Raw genomic sequence first — 18878 nt, forward strand, 5'->3', positions numbered from 1 at the left:
CCAGCCTCCACTAAAGACCGCTCCAACTGCCTCCGTGCCGGAGGCGTGGTTCATGGCGACATCGAGCAGGTCACGGGTGGTACGGGGCTTCAGGCAGCCAAGCTTGTGGATCAGGGACTCACAGGTTGTCCTAGAGAGGAACGCGCTGATGACGTCCATGTCAACGACATTAGAAAGGGAGTTACATCATTTTGAGAACCTACGGATGTAATCCCATAGGGACTCATTGGGCTCCTGCTGGCAGCTCTTGAGGTCCTAGGAATTCCCAGGGCGGACATACGTCCCCTGGAAATTTCCGATGAAGATCCTCTTGAGATCCGCCCAGTCGCGGATGCTATCAGGTGGGAGGAATTCGAGCCATGCTCAAACATGCTCCCACACACAGATGGGGGGTATTGAATGATGAAGTGGTCATCATCCACTTCTCCGGCTCGGTAGGCGAGTCAAAAGTCTTCGAGCCATATACCGAGATTCGTTTCCCTGGTGTATTTGGTGATGTTGGTAGGTGGTCGGAAACGCTGTAGGAACATGGCTCTCTGGATGTGACGACCAAAGGTTCATGGTCCCGGGCCGTTTAGGCTAGGATTCTGGTCATCTGGTCGGTGACCATGCCTGGGGTGCGTTTCCCCGCTCCCCTCGATGGTCTGGTCGTGGCCCATGTCACCTTCTCTCATCACCCCTTGATGGACGTCATCATCACGCTGAGCTTGACGCCGATTGTTGATGACACTGTGAGCGTCTTGGTTCGGCCCGAGGCATTCACGCATAGGTGGGCGATGTGGAGCGGGTGCCGGGTCAAGCCATGGTGCAGCTATGGCCTCCTGTTCCATGCCCGGTAACTATAGTGGTGAGCGGATGGAGCGGTTCGATTGGTGCACCCCCATTCCCCCGGTGGGGAGAGAGGCCGTGAGTCAGTGTTGCAACGCGGAGCTCTTTGCTATTGAGTGGCAATGGTTTCCACTGGTGCCCAGAGGTTCTAGTAGACCGCCTGCTCCTGGGGGTCGATAGGCTCTAGAAGGCCGCGCAGAAGCATCGCGTGCAACGACGATGTTCTGGCTAGCCCGAGCGAACTATGGGGGATCATTCCTCCCATCCATGATGTTGCGCTGGACCTAGCGGGCGCGACCCCGGGCATCGCTCGCCGTGTTACACATGTGTGGCGCAGCATGCTCTGCCGAGTGCGCCGGTGCAGGTGGTGACTGGCTCTGCCGCCTTTGTCGTAGCTCCTCGCTGTGCTCCCACACACACGCGAGGGCCTCTGCATGAGGGTCTAGAGGGGTATGAGTCTATAGGGACTCTGCTACCACCGACGGCTATCCCAGAGCATTCATCATAGCGCACTCTCAGGACAGAGGGTGGCTAGGTGCCACAACATCGCCGATGCTGGAGCCGTCGCTTTCAACATCATCATCCACGAGGTCGTGGCAAGAGGCGAGAGTGTAGCCCGCCATCCCCACGAATTTGGATGTGAGAGGGGCAGCGTCAGCATCTTTCAGAGCCCCCACGCGTACGTGTCCGTGGGGGATGCGAGGCCATAGGGGAACCTATCGCATGGCGATCGTGGTGGGGACAACGGGGGTCCCTCCAGAGAGTTGGTAGAAGATATTAAATAGCGAGTAAAGAACAATATGTATGTTACTCATAGTGGGGTTTGAGCCCGGCGTGGGCTCGGAGCGAAGCATAGGCGTCTCGTCGTTGAGGTCGCTAGGTGGGCTAGAGCCGACGGAGGGCGCTCCTCCTCCAGCGGGCACCGGGACAAGTGCATCCTCGCGAAGGCAAAGCACGCTGAGCTGGTCGGTGACAAAGTCCAGACTTCCGAAGAGGAAGGTCTGGGACATCTCGATGACGGGTGGAACCCACATCCCAACAGGTGGGAGTGTGGGAAACTCCAGCGAGCCAAAGCGAGTCATATCGCTTGAGGCCGTCATGACGAAGATGGCGGAAAGGTGAGCCATCCGATGATCAAAAGCGTGAACGTATGACGTCCTCCCCACGGATGGCGCCAACTGTCGGTGCGAAAAGTGACCAATATATAAATATTTGTAGTTTTGTCGTACGTTTGATCGGATGTGGCCTAGCACTCAATGACATAGGGTTTATACTGGTTCAGACAACATGCCCTACGTCCGATTTCAGTCGGTCAGTGACTTTATTCCTGAGCGCAGGTGCTCAAAGTTTGTAGTGGAGTTACAAACGAGTGGGAATAAGATGGGGGTGTTAGAGGTTCGGTCGGACTCTGGACTGAAGGGTCAAGAGTGATGGGAACTCCTACGTGCGCTAAGTTTTAGAACGTATGCTCTGTGTAGCTTTAGAGTTCTAGAGCCATAGAGTTGTTCGAATACTCAGAATGTCTAAAGCTAGCAGAGAGAGAGAGAGAGTCGGAATGTCCCCTTTTGTTGGGAGAGAGCGCATCCCCTTTTATGGATAAAGGGGACGACCTTACAAGTTCAAGAGAGAGAGTGTGTGTGCCCTAGTCTTGTTGCCCACGCCATCGGGTACAAGACAGTTTGTTAGCGCCCACAATACTGTTAATGGTCAGATACATGTGGTAGGCTCCATCGTGTTCTTCTAGTACGGTAAATGTCGGCGCCTACAACATTGTTTATGTTCTGACATGTCTAGAAGGCTGCAAAGTACCCTTCTGGCATGGCCTGACAGTACTGTCCTGCAGGTGTGCAGGGTACGGTTCTCGGTATTACGGTTGACTTGAGCGTCTTACTTTATCTGCTTCGCCTAATTTCTTGTGTCCTCACCGAGCGAGCGTCCCCGGTCGGTCGTTCCCAGTCGGCTCCGACCGCGTCGGTCGGAGAAGAGTCGTAAGCAGAGGTTCGGTGTATTCCCGGCCGGAGAAACGGGTCGAAGTCGGAAGCGAGTGTCGTCCCCTCCTTGTCCAGGCCTTCTGGTCGGAGAAGCGGGTCGGAGTCGGAAGCGAGCGTCGTCCTCTCCTTGTCCAGGCCTTCCGGTTGTCCAGGCCTTCCGGTCGGAGAAGCGGGTCGCTCTTCCGGCCTGTCGTTAGATATCTGGGCCGGTATAGGAGTTGCACGCCGTTTGTAATGCCGTCTGCTGGACCGAGCTTTTGCTGGCAAGCTGGCCCATTAGGGATCCCGGGTTTATGAACCCGACACATAATCTCATAGGCGCCTTTAGCTTCGTCAGGGATCCATTCAAGTACAAGAGTCCACTAGTGGCCTGAAATGAGACTCTAAATCACATTATTCTTTTTCACATGGCTAGGTCTAGGTTTTTTACTTCACCACGTGCAACTTCATCCAGATTCATACCCACATGAAATTTGATTTTTGATTCGACACTGAAGTGTGTTTGGATGGTTTGTTGCATTGTTACGAGAGAGATGGCATTTGCTCTAGAAGTTGGGAGTAGATAAACAGTGGCAGTTGGCTGTCCACGAGTTATCGCTACCGTGTTTTAGAAGTGGAAGGACAACAGTAGCCGTGCAGCAATGCTCAGAATACCGGTCGACCAGTTATTCAGCCGGTTCATTGGTTGATTTCTGGATTGATAGGCCCGGCTAGTGCTGGTTTGTTGTGAGACGAAAATACTATACCACGACGGATAAACCCTGGCTGAAACTAACAAGCGAACATGATGTTTGATACAGTGTTTTGTACGAGGATGGAGATTTAAGAAAAATGAAAAAAAAAATGTATAGACATCGGACAAGGCTACTAAGTGCGTGCTAGGTCGAGTTATCTAGCTATAAGTATAAACAAATAAAAATACAAGAAAGGATTCTCTAAATTAAAGAAACGTCTAAAAAACAAATACTAGATGTTTAAGTGAAGGACCACGGAGATGTTCTTTATTTTACTTTTCTTTCACGTTTTGACTAAAATGTTTGTTTAAATGCTTATCAAAAAGTACTTTGAACTCGTCATATATATATTTGGCTTATTATACAGGTATTTAAATAAAAGACAAAATCACCGAGCATCGTGAAATAGAGGTTGGTGGTATAGTATGACTATATAGTAGAATAGAAGTGGATAGAGTCAGTCAACTATCATTGCATGGCACATGGACGTCAAACCTTAAATATCTCGAAGATATGAACCCGTTTTAGAAGAGTATATATATACCAGACGAGACGACCCCACAGCTCTAAATCACTACCTTGGATATCAACTTCCGGACAGATCCACATTTGATTCCTGCCTTACTTTGGCACAGCTCCACAGAGTGTAATTGGTGCATACTCTAGCTATGTATGTATGGACGTAATTGCGTAATGTCCCATCCAAATCTACAATTTAATTCCTTAGTTGCCAGCAAGCACTAACCTCTCGATCTTTGATGCTGCTTCTGTTGACACCTTGGTTCGTAGTTGTAGCTCAATTCTGTGGTTTGCTATCAGCCGATTGCCGATCACGACTTCCGCATGCTTGATTAGAACGCCAATCCCAATCCAACAGCAGGTGCACAGAAGCACTGGCCGTTTCGCCTCCGGTAGCCACCGCCCCCCGGGCGCCTCGTGCCGTCGTGCGCGGGCCGCGGTTTCCTGGGGCAGTTTCTCACTTTCATTCTCTGCTCTCTCTCCCTGCGCTGCACCGCACGCACCACCACCGGCAAGGCAAACGCGACACGGGGCCACAAGTGACAAGACCACCCCACACGCACACGCGAGACGGCCTGCGCGCACCGGGCCGCCGCAGCAGGCAGGCGGCGCGTTGGGTCAGGTGGACCGTGGAGGAAAGAGCTGAGCGAGCGCGGCGCCGAATGAGAACTGCCGCGGAGACGCGCTTGGGCCCGTGGCCGGGGCGGGGAGCATGAGCGTCAGCGTCAGCCAGAAGCAGCAGACCACGCTAGGGCGGCGCGGCGTGCACAGCGTGCAGGCCAGGCGGGGATCGTTGGCGCTGCCGGGCACTTGTGGCGAGGCGAGTAAACAAAACTGAAGCGAAACTGATCCGGTTCAGTGGCATGTGTTTGGTTGCCTTCGCGTGCCCTGCGCCCCCTGCCCTGCCCTGCCTGCGTTCCATTTCCATCCATCCGGCCATCCCCACCGAAGGGCCGCCCTGGAACACGGCTGTGGCTAGGAGCACACGCGGTTTTGCGCCAAGTCGGTGTGCACCGCCCGCTGACCTGTGGGCTCCGCCTGTTTTGGAGAAATTTAACCCTTCTCTTTCCTATATTGGCACACGGAGGCAGTATAAGCTTTGTTTACATGGAGCCCTGGTATGGGGTTCTACTAGCCAAGGCAAGGTGTATCTAACTCGAGGCGGTCAAAACTAGACGGTTAAGATTGATATTTGACATGTATCCAAACAACCCCTATGTACATAGAGTCATTCCCTACGGGTGAGGCATGTTGGGATCTGAGAGTGTTTTCCTTTTTTTTTAATAATCATTTGCTAATGGTTTGAAACTACGAAATACGCAACGGCAGGTAAATAAAGCCACCTATAGATCTCGGATGCCCAACATTCAGGTTAAAGGTCTCATGCATAACAATATGGTTTGCGGCTAAAAACATAATGAACTCTTCTCAGCATTTACTAAGCTTGAGCTTCCGCGTTTCATGGCTGATGACAGAGAACATGGTATGACGTGTTCAATAAACGACAAAGCAGTTGTTCGAGAATCTAATTAAGTTGGACGCCAGTGCCGTTTCGAATAGAAACCCCTCCTACAACTGTAGGGAGTAAGAGCTATGCCGTTCCAACTAGGACCACCCATCGTGGAGGGAGGGTCCAATAGGCTCTATATATGCTTGTTTGGTAAGAGACAATATATTTTAAAGGATGTAACGTATTCTATAACGCTGGCACTGTAACGGTAAGCATCGTCGACATGGTAACACTTGTCGTCCATTGATAAACATGATAACAATGTGATTTGCTGCTAAAAACATAATGAACTCTTCTCAGCATTCAATGAGCTTGAGCTTCCGTGTTTCATGGCAAACGACAGAGAACATGGCACGACGTGTTCAATAAATGACAAAGTAGCAGCTTGAGAATATAATTAAGTTGGACGCCAGTGCCGTTTCGAATAAAAACCCTTTCTGCAGGGAGTAAGAGCTGTGCCGTTCCAACTACGAGGGAGGGTCCAATAGGCTCTACGTATGCTTGTTTGGTAAGCGACAATACATTTTAAAGGATATAACGTATTCTATACCACTGGCACTATAACGATAAACATCACCGATATGGTAACACTTGTCGTCCATCAACAAACGATAACGCGGAGAGTCCACCATGCTCGGATCCCTCAAACTAAAACCGTCTGATTCAAGACAACTCAAGCGAGGGCACAGTTCATCCCCTGTTACAGATCACGTAGGGGGGGGGGGGGCAAAAATCTCCAGAGATCACAGGGCATTCATGAACCATGATTCATCACAGAGCGCGTGAGGGAGGCCCCGCCTGTCAGAGACACGCCAGCCGGCCACGGGGGGCGTTTCTCCACGGCGTCCTGGTACGGCAAGCGTTTCTGCCGGCCCGGGCTGCTTGACGACGAAGGGGAAAAAAATGCGCCGCAGACAGAATCCCAATGCCCGGCTCCGTCTCCGTCTCCGTTTCCATCTCCATCTCCTCCACCTCACCGCCCCCTTGTGCTGTGCGGAACCCTCCTCCGGCCTCGTCCCCTTTTAAACCTTGCGATTCTCTCTCGCCTTTGATTTGATTCGTCGAGAAGACAATCTCTGCGCCGCGCATAAACAACGCGAGAGGAGTCGTCGCCCTGTTCCCGTCTCCTTCCTCCACCCACCCACCCACCAGGGCCACCATAAACCCCGAGAAAACCCCCCGCACGCGCGGCGCGCGGCGGCCATGGCGCAGGCGCAGCCGGCCGGCAAGGGCCGGGAGCGGCGGGTGTCCATCGAGGAGGTGGCGAAGAAGCTGTCGCTGTGGCACACGCCCACGTTCCGGCCCATCCTGACCCACGCCGAGCTGGAGCCCATCCTGTGCGCGGCCGGCTTCGTGGCGCTGCCGCCGGCCCCGGCGCCCAAGCAGCAGCAGGACGACCGCGAGCGCGAGCGGCCCGGGGTGGCGTGGCGCGAGTACGCGTTCCTGGGCGGCGGCAATGCGAGCCCGGCGGCGGCGGCCAAGCGGCGGTGGCTGGGCCCGCGCCCGCGCCTCCCGTACCCGCGCGTCGACGGCCTCCACCTCAAGACGTACGAGGCCTTCCTCGGCGCCGTCGAGGCCTACCTCGGCGCCCACCGCGTCTCCAACCTCTTCCACGTCAGGTGCGTGCGTCGCCCGTCTCGCTGCCTCCCCGGCCCCACCCACCTCCCCCCACCCTGGTCGCGTTTGACTTTTCTCGCCGCCTCTGCTCCCGTGCTTTGTTTGTTGCCTACTCCTACTTGCTGTCCGGATAGGAACACGCCTAGCGTCAGCTTTGTTACGACCGCTCGGCACCTAGCTTTTGTTGCACGTACGCTCTCTTGCACTGCACACACATCGCCGGCGTGCCGGTCTCTAGTAGAGATACGATTTCTTCTAAATCGCATACGAATTTCGCTGATAGCGGCCGCTAGGAAATCCCGCGAAATCCTCGAGCAACCTAAAAGGAGGACAAAATTGCTTGTTTTTTTTAGTTGATTGGGATTTGGAAGGATATTAGGTGGCACGCTAATCAGGTTAGGTTTAGCGTTCATGTTTTTACGTTTGCAAAATGATGACAGGGCCTGTTCGGCTGGCTGAAAAAATAACTGAAGCTGATACTATATAGGGCCATGGAGCCCGAGCCCGTCGGCCCGGCCCGAGGCCTGTTTTTTTTGCCCGGCCCAAGCACGACTCGGCCCGGTGGCGAGCGGGCTCGGGCTGGCACAGCCCGGAGGAGCAGACCGTGCCTGGGCCTTACCCGAGGCACGTGGGTTGGCACGGCACGACCCGCTCCGGAGCCGGAGGCCCGCTGGCGGCCCGGCCTGCCAACCCCACGCGGCCGCGCCCCCAGGCCCCTAGCTCACCTCCCCGGCTCCCCCCTCCCCCTAACCCTATCTCCTCTTGCTGCACGCGGCCGCATCCTCCTCGGTGGCGTCCACCGCCACCTCCTGCGGGCAGCCCCTGCCTCCTCCTGTCACGCGCGGGTGCGCGGCCGCCGCCTCCAGCCGGATCCGCCTTGGGGACGAGCACACCGACGGCCGCCGCCACCTCCCACGGTTGCCCCTGCGTCGTCCATCTCTCCCTCCCCGTGCGGATCTCTCTCCCTCTCCCTCTCCCTCTCTCCCTCAGCTCAGATCCGGTGGCCTCCCTCTCTCCCTCATCCTCGGTGCACGGCGGCGCCCTCCCTCCCTCCCTCCCCCATCCTCCATCTCTCCCTCTCCATGCGGATCCCCCTCTCCCTCTCCCTCTCCCTCCCTCCCTCATCTTAGATCCGGTGGCCTCCCTCTCTCCCTCATCCTCGGTGCACGACGGGCTCCCTCCCACCCTCTCCCTTGTCGTGCCTCCTCCGCTCAGATCCGACGCAGGTACGACGACCTCCCTCACTCATTGACTCTCCCTCGGCGGCGCGCGGCTAGGAGCGCGCGGACGGGCAGATCCAGCGACTCCCTCCCTTCCTTGTTTTCTCTTATTCTCTCCTCTCCATCTCGCTCGCCCCCTCTTCATCTCCTCTCCATCGCTTGAGGGAGGGCGCCGCCTGCGCAGCTCCTGCCCCCGAGATCCGAAGCTCCGCCGCTCCCAGCCCCGGCAGCCACCTCCTCCTCGCCTCCCCGCGCGGCCGCGGCGCACGCGTCGGCCTCGAGCACGCCGGCAGCCGCCCTCCTCCCCCAAGGCCCCCGCGCGGTGGCTGCCCTCAGTGGGCCTTGGGCTGGCACGGCCTGTGAAAATGGCCGTGCTTTTCGGGCTGGCCCAGCACGGAAATCGGCCCATAGGGTCGTGCCTAGGCCGAAGGCTAGGCCCGTGGCCCTGTGAGGCACGGCGTGCCGTGCCGGCCCGTTGGCTATTGGTTCGTGCTGGCACGGGCCCGTGCCGTGCCATGCCGGGCCGGGCCGTTGGCCATCTATGGCTGATACTGATTTGTTATGAAAGAAAAACACTGTTATTCCGCTGAAATGGTACTGCTCGAACAGGGCCCAGATCTAACTCAACATGGCAGGAGGAGGGGTTTTAAGCAAGTAATTGTTGTTTTTCTTTGACATGAAAGGTGAAGGCCGTTCAGTCCATTAGCGTGATGTGATTAAGATGCATGGTCGTGGTAAATAGTAAAGTTTGGTTTGTCACATCAAACTTGCTGCTTGTTCGTTCTTATTCTAGCGGCCAACGGAGATTGAGTCCGGTGTCTCACTGCTAGCTCTCAGCTCACCCAGCCCTTTGGTATCATCGAGGAGATGGATATATATATTGCATGAGCTCTGAAATGTGAAATGTCGCTGTCGTTTTTTTTTTACACCTTTCATCTGCTATGGAATTGGTCTGTCGTTGATTGTACGTACTTACTGCCCTGTTTTACCAGTTCTCAGCGATGCAGCCATGCTACTACGTAATGTACAAGAAGAAACAGGCTTACCCGGTTCTGAGTTTTCGAGTATTTTACAGTTGGTGAAATCGTCCAAAAACACAGTTGGTGAAATCGTTCAAAAAGAGGTTAAATAGGCGATTTTTTGTGTGTGGAAACGAATTACAAGGGTTTATAAGGCAATCTTTCTCGTTTACAAGGGCACTTGGCATCCTCGCGTGGGCTTTCTTTCAGGCCCGATCAGCCCAGCCCTTTAGGAAGGAAGCCCAATCGAAACATGCCAATGAAAGTTACGCAGGCTGACACTTTGCAGTTGGGCCTGAGATCAGAGCCCAGCTCGGCATGGATGGTCTTCGTTTATTTTGTTTTGTTTTTCCTGCGAGGACATGATTTTATTTTCGTTTCACCATTCTTGCGTACGTGTCACGTACTAATCCTCGTCGTCTTCTTTCCCTGGTCAGGCTGATGCCCGTGACGAGCCCGCACGACCGGGCGTTCGACAAGGTGTTCCGGCCGATGCGGAACTGCAGCCCGGAGGAGGACGGGCTCATCGTGTACCGGGAGGGCACCCTGGACGACCTCACCGTGGAGACGTGCAGCCACCACGCCGCCACCGGGGACGACTTCGGCGGCCATGTCATCCCGGGGATCAGCTGCAGCGACCTCGGCTGCCTCCGCAAGGTGGACGGCAACTGCCACGAGGAGGGCTGCCGCCGCGGCGCTGGCGCTGGCAGCCATGACTTCTTCGCCGTCCACCTCAAGGATCTCTTCCCCAGCTACTGAGATTAGCTGAAACCTGATCGAGTAGCTGAATTAGTGCAGCTGAATTAGCGGCGAGGAATGCATCGCCATAGGCTTTAGTTGGCCTGTCAGCATGCTGTCCCTTCGTTTCTTGTCTCTCCAACAAGTGTATAATCTGTCCGCGAGTTGCGTGTATGCAATGTTGAGTGAGTTTTGTCGGCAGAGCATAAAGTTTTGGAAAGGTATCTCTCTATAGCTGGGTTTAATCTGGAGGATGATTATTACATAATCAATTAATGATATGAATATAGGGAACCGTGTGTAGCTGCTAGTGACAGGTTGCTTAATCTGTTGGTTATATACTATACCTTGGTGTCATTACGTTTGCATGTGAATGTGATCACTGTGATGCAATACACCTGCTCCAGTAGCTCACATTTCTTTTTCTTTTCTTTTCTATTTTTGCGAGAGGTAGCTCACCATTTTCATATATACTAGTGTATATCCTGTTTCTTATTTTTTTCTCTTGAGTGATTGAGTCAACTGAAAGCAAACTAAAAAAAGAGGTTAACAGGCACTAGCAGTTAGACTGCAACTGCGTACATACATAATGAATTGCGTCATGGTGTTCTTGAAGGGAAGGGAAGATTCATCTGCCCCCTGTCCCTGTTCATGCGTGTGCCTTGTGGAGACAGACAGGCACAGCAGTAGGGGGCACGCAAGAATACCAAACTTGCGTCACGGTCCATATTGCTGTCTCGTCGCCCTAGCTCTTTTTCTTCTCCATTCAGTCATCACCTCCTCATCGTCGTGGCTCGCTTTAACCTTTTGCGCTTTTGCTCTTTTTGTAAGCTGTAACAACATTTAGCTAGGTCACTCCTGCAGATCTCCAGACATTCCAAACTGTACGTCTGCCCCCTCTGCCAGACACCGCGAAAAGCGAGCTGCTTGGACTCGTCAATGGCGTCCGTCCGTCCATCCATGTCATCGCAGGCCATCAGGATCCTCTACGGCCAATCACTCTTAACCATGGAATCAATGCTGACACACATGTGCGGCACCTCGCAGAAGCCGGACGCAACCGATCAGAGGGCTGGAGATCAACCTCTCCTTTCGTGCCATGCATGAGCCATGGACCATTGAGAAGGGAGCTCGGCAAGTAAACTAGTGGCGAGCCAGGGCCTCGGTGAGACCACCGGTCGCTCTTCTCCATGAAGACCTAGGGTTGCCTTTGAGAAAGCAGAGGAGGTCACTGTGTCATGCACATAACTAGGTAGGGTCGTAGAGGTCTTATAGCTGAGCTTATTAAGACTAGATATATAGGTTTTCTTTGGAATTCAATCAATCAATTACGAAACAACAGGGCTCTTTTATTTTAACAGAAAGAAATGCAAATATGATTAGAAAGTCAAATTATTCAATCTTTTTTTGTATTTTAATAAATATTTTTTTAACTAATAACTAGATACTGAAATTCTTTGATTCACTTTTTGAATTTAAGGCAATAACAACAGCAGGAACGAATCTCTTGAGCACCGTCTTTAACCTTTTCCCTTCATCACATCCTGCCCCCTGCTCGATCTTTTCGCCTTTTGTTAGGGTTGTTGCTGCTGTTGCTTGCCGCTATAAGAAGGCTGCTCCTGCTCTCGTCTTATTCCCTTCTTCTTCTCCTTCCCGTCTCCGATCGATCGAAAGCCGGCCGACGGCAGCATAGCTATAGTATAGCATCATCAACCAGACAGAACAACCGCCGGTTTCTTCCGATCTTCCATGGAGGTATGGGGGGTTGTTTCCATTCTATCTCATTGGAATTCATGGTCTGATAAATGTGCATATATATATGTGTGTTAACATGTTATATAGGTTGGTTGTTCATGTAAAGTTGTGATGATTCAATGATGTTTTATTATGGGTTCAATTATTGACGATCTCAACGGGGGCGGGGGAAAAGGAATTTGTTCAGATCTTAATGTTGAACATATAAAGAACTCCAGCTAGTTTCTGATGGGCTTTTCTTTGTTTCTTTCTTTCTTTCTTGGTTTTTGTCTCTGGTCTCTCTCAACATTAAGCTTTTTGTCGTTCATCGGTTATTATAGTTAATCCTATCAGAAGTTCAGAACTGTACATATATAATGCAGCAACATATAGTACGCGCGTGATCAAGTTTAGCCGCCTGCATTGCAACAACAAGACGTTAGTTAGACGTACACGCCTACTAGCAGGTAGCAAAAAGTGCAAGCTTCTGCTGAAACAGTGAATCAGTATGATAATAATCATGAGATATATACTAGCACACTTTAATCTGCAGTGTTGCTTTTCCTTTGCATGATGAACTCGCAAGCAAGCAATGCAAGCTCTAGCTAGGACTGGACATGACAGGCATAGCGATAACAATCCTGTGTGCGCGTTTCCTGATTGCTGCCGTTCGCAGAGCACGGAGCTGAAAGTGGAGATGGTGGCATTGCATGAGAAGCGGGTACGCAAATGCCTGTCCAAAGTGAAAGGTACGTACGTGATGAGCGCCTTCAGCTAATAAAGCCCATCCCGCCGTCCATTCCGGCCAGCCAGCCAGGGGCCAGGGACCGGCATATACAGGCAGCTGGCAGATCATTTCGAGTACGATCGGCAGTAGCTGCTGCTGCCGTCGTCACCCATGTCCATGTAGCTGCTAGATCTGAATTGAACGTCCTTTAATTTAGCTCCATCTTCTTTACCCAAAGCCTGGCCTTCGTTGTTTTTCCCCCCTGATGTAGATCATGGACATGCAGGGATCGAGCGGGTGGAGGTGGAGGCGAGCCTGCAGAAGGTGGTGGTGACGGGGTGCGTGAACCGGAGCAAGATCCTCAAGGCGCTCCGCCGGGTGGGGCTCCGCGCCGAGCCATGGTCGCCGCGCAACGAGCTGCTCAGCGCTTACGCCACCACCACCCTCATGTTCAACAACTCCTACGCCTTCTTCTGATCAATTCCAGTATCTGCTCATCCATCATGCAGCAGCTACTACTAGCATCTCGATCGACGACCTCGTCCATATATCTCGATCGCCCGGCCGGTGGTCTGCAGTACAGATGGAGGACGTACGTGCACAAAGCTGGGGACTAGCTGTACACCTGTAGTTGGATCCATCTAGCGAGGGAGTAGTAGCAGCTTCTTTTCTCTTTGCGTGCTTGGCTTGCTTGGGTTTGTTGGGAACGTGCATCAAGACGTACGTTCCGCGTGTATGTGCACAAAGATGGCATTTTAACTTCTCACTCTGCTTTCTCTTTCTTTTGGGGCTGCAAGAGCTCTAGATGTAATGTATGGCTGCGTGCAGTGCAGTAGTATCCACAAATGGCGAGGCTGCAACCAAGCAGGTGTAAAATGTTCTGAATCTTGCCAGGAAACTGAGCCGGCCGGTGCCATGATGCATGCATGCATGGTTCGTCGGCCAGGTCCGATGAGAACCACGACCACCATGCTTGAATCTTGGCAAGAAACTCTGCAGTGCACAATTGCAGCGCTGTTGCTGCCGTGTGTGTGCCAGTGCCACACAGCTCGGTTGCCACAGGCGACGGGCCGGGCCACGATCAGCTACAGCCAGGTGGGCTGGGGTCGGCGCACGCCGGTTAAAGCCCCAAAAAAACAGCCCATCAGGCCTGTTTTCCCTGCTGCCCTCACGGGATCCGCGGTCAAAAGCAACGTGCCTGAGCTGTTGACGGAGCGGCATGGCAGTCGGAGAGTGCGGGGTGCACGGTGGCGGCGCCCCGCGGTGGTCGCCGGCGCGGCGAGTGCCTTCGCCGGGACCGGGGGCCCATGAGTTCCAGGGAACCCCTTGTTTCAGATCGCGATCACCGAATATTCTGAAAAAGGTCCTGTAGTTTACAAAATGACCATTAATATTGTTCAATTGTCCCTAATTTGTTGGGATGATGGACATGACAAATTCAGTTCCGCCTGTTCTCTATATACTTGTCCCATCCATTTTCGTAATTATAAGAAAATATGGAAACGAAATGATGTGCTTTCATTTTTTTCGATATCCTATTTCCCATATTCATCTCGTTTTTTATGAAATTCGGGACAAGGAGTAGAACAAGTAACATTTGAGTATTAGACTTTTATGATAAATATTAATCGAAGTATTTGAAAACTCCTTCTGGGAGGGCCTCAAGAAGCCCATGAGACACTCTAAGGCCAATCTCAATTGGGCATTAAATATACTGACATATCATTGTATTAATGAAGAGAGATATGATGAAAGTTTCATGGAAGTAGAGAAAGTCTAAACTCTTCTGTACTGTTTCCCAAATATGAGTGTGTTGGAAGCTGGGTCAGAAACCCCCACTGAGACTGGCCTAATAAGACTCCTAATATGTCTGCCATATTAGGATGTTATAAGGCATATTGAGTCATATTATAATCTTAGCTTAAGTTTTAGTGGAACAAGAATTAGGGAACAAAATAACAACTACAATTCAAATTGAAGAATTTGTTGCTTTGGGAATTCGGTTGCAAGACGTGCATCTACATCCTAGAGTGTGAGATTCCATCACCTAGAGATGGACGACTGATGGGCAGTAGTATTCCACTCGGTTGGCATACAAGGCGCAATTCAAGGCTCCTACTCTAGGCACAAACCAAACTTTATTTGGAAACCACATGTGAAAACAAATGCATGCTCTTCACTTGGATTATTTGGTGTTACGGGTTAGCCTCACCATGGTGTATGTGTGCTATCTAATGGCCCCCCGAGACCGGAAGACACCTTTGCTTGCAGTGCCCCTTTACCCATATGATCTGGAACCAGATTCTAACCTGGGATCATCTCAGGGTGAGGTTGATTGTGCTTTCGGATATGAGCATCACAATTAGTGGTTGGTGGGAGAAAACACCAGTGAGATCCCAAAAGACAAGAGGCGCAATTTTAATGGTATGACCATCTATATAATGTGTGATATTTGTAAATAACATAATCGAAGCATCTTTGACAGTATGTCCCAAACAAAAGGTAGCCCTAAAAGTGAAGGAAGACATTTCTTAGTGCAAAAGCGGTTTTAATAATACACCCTAATTATTGTTTTCTTAGCTTAGTGTATCCTTGTGTTCAGGGGAGGTTTCTCAGCCTTTGGGGTTTTTTCATGTTTTAGTGTTGTAGTCTAGAAGCTGGTCATTGCCTCTCTATTGGTTTTGGGTTGTTTGTATCTCTCTATCTAATTGAAATGTACAACTCCTGTCATTTGCGTTAAAATAAGTTTCCAATTCTTGTCTGTATTTGTTTGTTTTCATATTCTGAAATACTTATCTTGTTTTCATTTCCATTTTTGTTTTCGTAGTCAATTGTGGAAACGAAAATGATTAAGCTTGTTTATCCCTACCAATTTGGTTTGACACTTTTTCTCGGTATACTACAATTTGCACATACCCCCTTGATTATATCGGATCGGATACCAGTATCCGACGCGTTTGGGCCGATTTGGATACGGCCCAACTTACCTCCCGGCTCCCAGGCCTCCCCCGCACAGCCACACCGCCCAGCACGCCTGACGCACTCCGCCCGGCGAACAACGAGCGGCGGCCGGCGGCGACGTAGTCTGGCGGCACCCCTCCCAGATCCCGGCTCCTTGAAGTTGCAGCCTGGTGCCCCTGCTCCGCGCATCGCCAGGCGCCTCACCATCAAATCGGCCAGCGGGAGGCAGCTCCCTTCATCCCAGCAGGATTCAATCATCAGCGAAGTAACTGGTCACTTCAGGAAGGAGGAGCACGAGCGGAGCACAAGGCGGCCATGGCGGACGAGGCGGAGCTCGCCGCGGACCAGCACGTCCGCTACATCGTCACCGTGGAGAAGGTAACGAGCGCGGCCACCCCGCCCTTCCCGCCCCGCGTCCCCTCGACTCCTCCCTCCGCTTTCCAACGCCCGCTGTTGTCGTCGGCGCAGAAGAAGGACTCGTTCGAGTCGCTGGTGATGGAGCACATCCGCCTCAACGGCGCCTACTGGGGCCTCACCACGCTCGACCTCCTCCACAAGCTCCACGCCGTCGACGCCGCCGAGGTCGTCGACTGGATCATGTCGTGCTACCACCCCGAATCTGGTACCTCACCCCTCGCCCAAATCCTCGCTCTGTTTTTTCTCCCCCCGGTGAATTGGACTGGAGAATTAGGTTTGATTCGTATGTGTGGTCTGCTTGGGTTGTATGTGGTTGCACAGGCGGATTTGGAGGGAACGTTGGGCATGATCCGCATGTCCTCTACACGCTTAGCGCCGTGCAGGTCCTCTGCCTCTTTGATCGGCTCGATGTACTTGACGTCGACAAGGTTGCTGATTGTATCCTTTTTCCCAGATTTTGAATTGGGTTCTCATGTCCTAGTGAGCAAAGCCAGTTCTGCAACCTTGGTTTTATTATTAAAGCTCACTGAACTTGAAATCCAGTTCGTTTTCCTTATCTAAATCATGCCAGATGTCGCCGGACTGCAAAACAAGGATGGATCGTTTTCTGGCGATATTTGGGGTGAAGTTGACACTAGGTAAAAACCTTTTATGTGTTGCCACTTTCGAGTTCCTAGCATAACAATCCATGTGAGATAGTAATTAAAGTTTTGAACTTATTGCTTTTTTTAATTTCTGTATATGTAGGTTCTCATATATTGCCCTATGTACCTTGTCATTACTGCACCGTCTGCATAAAATCGATGTGCAAAAAGCTGTAGATTTCGTTGTTAGCTGTAAGAACTTGGATGGTGGATTTGGAGCTATGCCAGGAGGGGAGTCTCATGCTGGACAAAGTATGTCTTACCTTGACTTCACCTGAAAATCTGCTTTGTGGTATTTCTGAGTGCAACTGGAATTTAATCTATTGTTTCTAGAGGATGCTTTATCAAGGAATAAGAATAGGCAAACTGGTTATGGAATGCAGTAGACTTTTTTTTCAAAGGAATATTACTGCATTTTTTTACATGTAATCTGACTTATACTATTGTAGGCTTGTAGCACCACAACTTCCTTTGATTATTGATGAAATTTTAATTGACGTATTCTAGTATCACCATAAGACTAGCTGCCTAGTAGCTTGAAATTAGCTTTGCTGGATGTGATTACTTCCATGCTCAAGTATTTTCTGCAAGCTATTGCTTTAACAGTGGTTCAGTTAACCGGAACACCATATACATTTGCATGCAGTATTTTGTTGTGTCGGCGCACTTGCAATCACTGGGTCCCTGCATCACATTGATAGAGATCTCCTCGGATGGTGGCTCTGTGAGCGCCAGTGTAAAGACGGAGGACTTAATGGGCGCCCTGAGAAACTAGCTGATGTGAGGTTTACTTTGTTATAAGTCATGTATGCTTTGCATTCTTCAATACATGTTGCCACTATGGATTTAATTGAACCATTCCAAATTCTCAAGGTTTGCTACTCATGGTGGGTGTTATCAAGCCTAGTAATGATTGATAGAGTGCATTGGATTGACAAGGAGAAGTTAACAAAATTCATACTAAACTGTCAGGTAACTGTTTATTATTCCCACTACTGCCATGTGGATAACCGTATGTCCCTTGACTTATAAATATTGGTTCCAACTCTTCTCATTCATGTTGATCGGAAGGACAAAGAGAATGGTGGCATTTCAGATAGACCAGATAATGCAGTCGATATCTATCACACATACTTCGGAATTGCAGGTGCTGCTTTTCTTCCCATACTGTGGTACTTTTATCATAAGAATCTTTGTGTGGCACGTAAATGGATTAGAATTATGAACTCTTTGCTGAATCTGTTAACCTCTCTTGCAAGCAGGACTTTCACTAATGGAGTACCCTGGTGTGAAGCCTTTGGATCCTGCCTACGCACTGCCATTGGATGTTGTCAATCGGATTTTCTTGAAAAAATAGAACATTCCATCTATATGCTGAGATATGCTCAGATAACACTGTCAAATGTGGGCGCTACTTCACAGAATCACAGTAGTTAGCTTTGACGGACAAATAGCTGAGGTGTAGAATCAATTTTACATGGAAACAGGAACATGTTTGAATATCATAATAGCACATCTTGGACTTTTTTTTTTGAGCGTCGACCATACATCGGGTCTGAAGTCGTACCGTTTAACTACCACAAACATTGGCTGTGACCGCTTCCTAAATTTGTGCTTAGCTAATGTTTTTCTAGCATTTGCCACTTGCCCTGTTGAATGTTTCATGTATGTTGTGTTTTGCCAGTTGATCTGATTCTCTTGTTTAAGTCGCAACATTTTGTGTTTGATGACACACTACTCATGAGCAGGGATGAAAACGGATCGGATACGGACAGATATCACCGATATTACATTTGTTTTCATATTTCTGTCCGGATTCGGATTCGAATACGGATAGTGTCAACTATGTCGGATAGGATATGATTGGATATCGACATCATAAATATGTGATTTGAGTATTTGGATACGATATCGGATGTTGGATATCCGGACTTGGATACGGACAGATCTCAACCCCTCTAAACGGATTCGGTTTCGAATACGGTCGGAAAATATCCGTACCGTTTTCATCCCTACTCATGAGCTATATATGTATGAACAGTAGGTCACTTCTTTTGTTTCTAAATGAAAAACAAGGTTAGCCACGCCATCTCAGTGGGCATAGTCTGACACACAACCTTCAATGGCTCGCCATATCATCAAGGAAGCAAACGTTTTCAAGGCACAAGACTCAAATTTCAGTGAGGACCAAAAATATTTGCACAAAGCCTTTGGCTCCA

General features: G+C 50.7%; 3 protein-coding genes across 4 annotated transcripts; all 3 read left to right on the plus strand.

Annotated features, from left to right (window-relative positions):
* The first annotated feature begins 6490 nt into the window (after positions 1-6490).
* Positions 6491-10473, plus strand: LOC136472719 (uncharacterized). Its single transcript, XM_066470423.1, has 2 exons — positions 6491-7201; positions 9876-10473. The coding sequence occupies exons 1-2, from the start codon at positions 6786-6788 to the stop codon at positions 10195-10197; spliced, it is 738 nt and encodes a 245-aa protein (XP_066326520.1). The 5' UTR covers positions 6491-6785; the 3' UTR covers positions 10198-10473.
* Positions 10474-11845: 1372 nt separating this feature from the next.
* On the plus strand, positions 11846-13472 carry LOC136472720 (heavy metal-associated isoprenylated plant protein 44-like). Its single transcript, XM_066470424.1, has 3 exons — positions 11846-11931; positions 12587-12659; positions 12924-13472. The coding sequence occupies exons 1-3, from the start codon at positions 11926-11928 to the stop codon at positions 13112-13114; spliced, it is 270 nt and encodes an 89-aa protein (XP_066326521.1). The 5' UTR covers positions 11846-11925; the 3' UTR covers positions 13115-13472.
* Positions 13473-15622: 2150 nt separating this feature from the next.
* LOC136472721 (geranylgeranyl transferase type-2 subunit beta 1-like) lies at positions 15623-18295 on the plus strand. 2 transcript variants are annotated; one of them, XM_066470426.1, is made up of 9 exons: positions 15626-15976; positions 16067-16220; positions 16337-16453; positions 16587-16653; positions 16763-16911; positions 17306-17439; positions 17533-17631; positions 17731-17806; positions 17922-18295. In XM_066470426.1, the coding sequence occupies exons 1-9, from the start codon at positions 15914-15916 to the stop codon at positions 18014-18016; spliced, it is 954 nt and encodes a 317-aa protein (XP_066326523.1). In that variant the 5' UTR covers positions 15626-15913; the 3' UTR covers positions 18017-18295. The 2 variants fall into 2 exon arrangements, with proteins under 2 accessions (XP_066326522.1, XP_066326523.1); XM_066470425.1 differs by having other exon boundaries at positions 15623-16220.
* The last annotated feature ends 583 nt before the right edge of the window (positions 18296-18878 follow it).

Source organism: Miscanthus floridulus, chromosome 8, assembly GCF_019320115.1.
Source record: "Miscanthus floridulus cultivar M001 chromosome 8, ASM1932011v1, whole genome shotgun sequence".
Taxonomy (NCBI): Eukaryota; Viridiplantae; Streptophyta; class Magnoliopsida; order Poales; family Poaceae; genus Miscanthus; species Miscanthus floridulus.

Coding starts and splice junctions, on each gene's coding strand:
- LOC136472719 (XM_066470423.1), top strand. CDS start 6,786: ATGGCGCAGGCGCAGCCGGCCGGCAAGGGCCGGGAGCGGCGGGTGTCC. Junction 7,202..9,875: donor TCCAACCTCTTCCACGTCAG/GTGCGTGCGTCG, acceptor TTCCCTGGTCAG/GCTGATGCCCGTGACGAGCC.
- LOC136472720 (XM_066470424.1), top strand. Junction 12,660..12,923: donor ATGCCTGTCCAAAGTGAAAG/GTACGTACGTGA, acceptor ATGGACATGCAG/GGATCGAGCGGGTGGAGGTG.
- LOC136472721 (XM_066470425.1), top strand. CDS start 15,914: ATGGCGGACGAGGCGGAGCTCGCCGCGGACCAGCACGTCCGCTACATC. Junction 16,454..16,586: donor CGTCGACAAGGTTGCTGATT/GTATCCTTTTTC, acceptor AAATCATGCCAG/ATGTCGCCGGACTGCAAAAC. Junction 17,807..17,921: donor CACATACTTCGGAATTGCAG/GTGCTGCTTTTC, acceptor TCTTGCAAGCAG/GACTTTCACTAATGGAGTAC.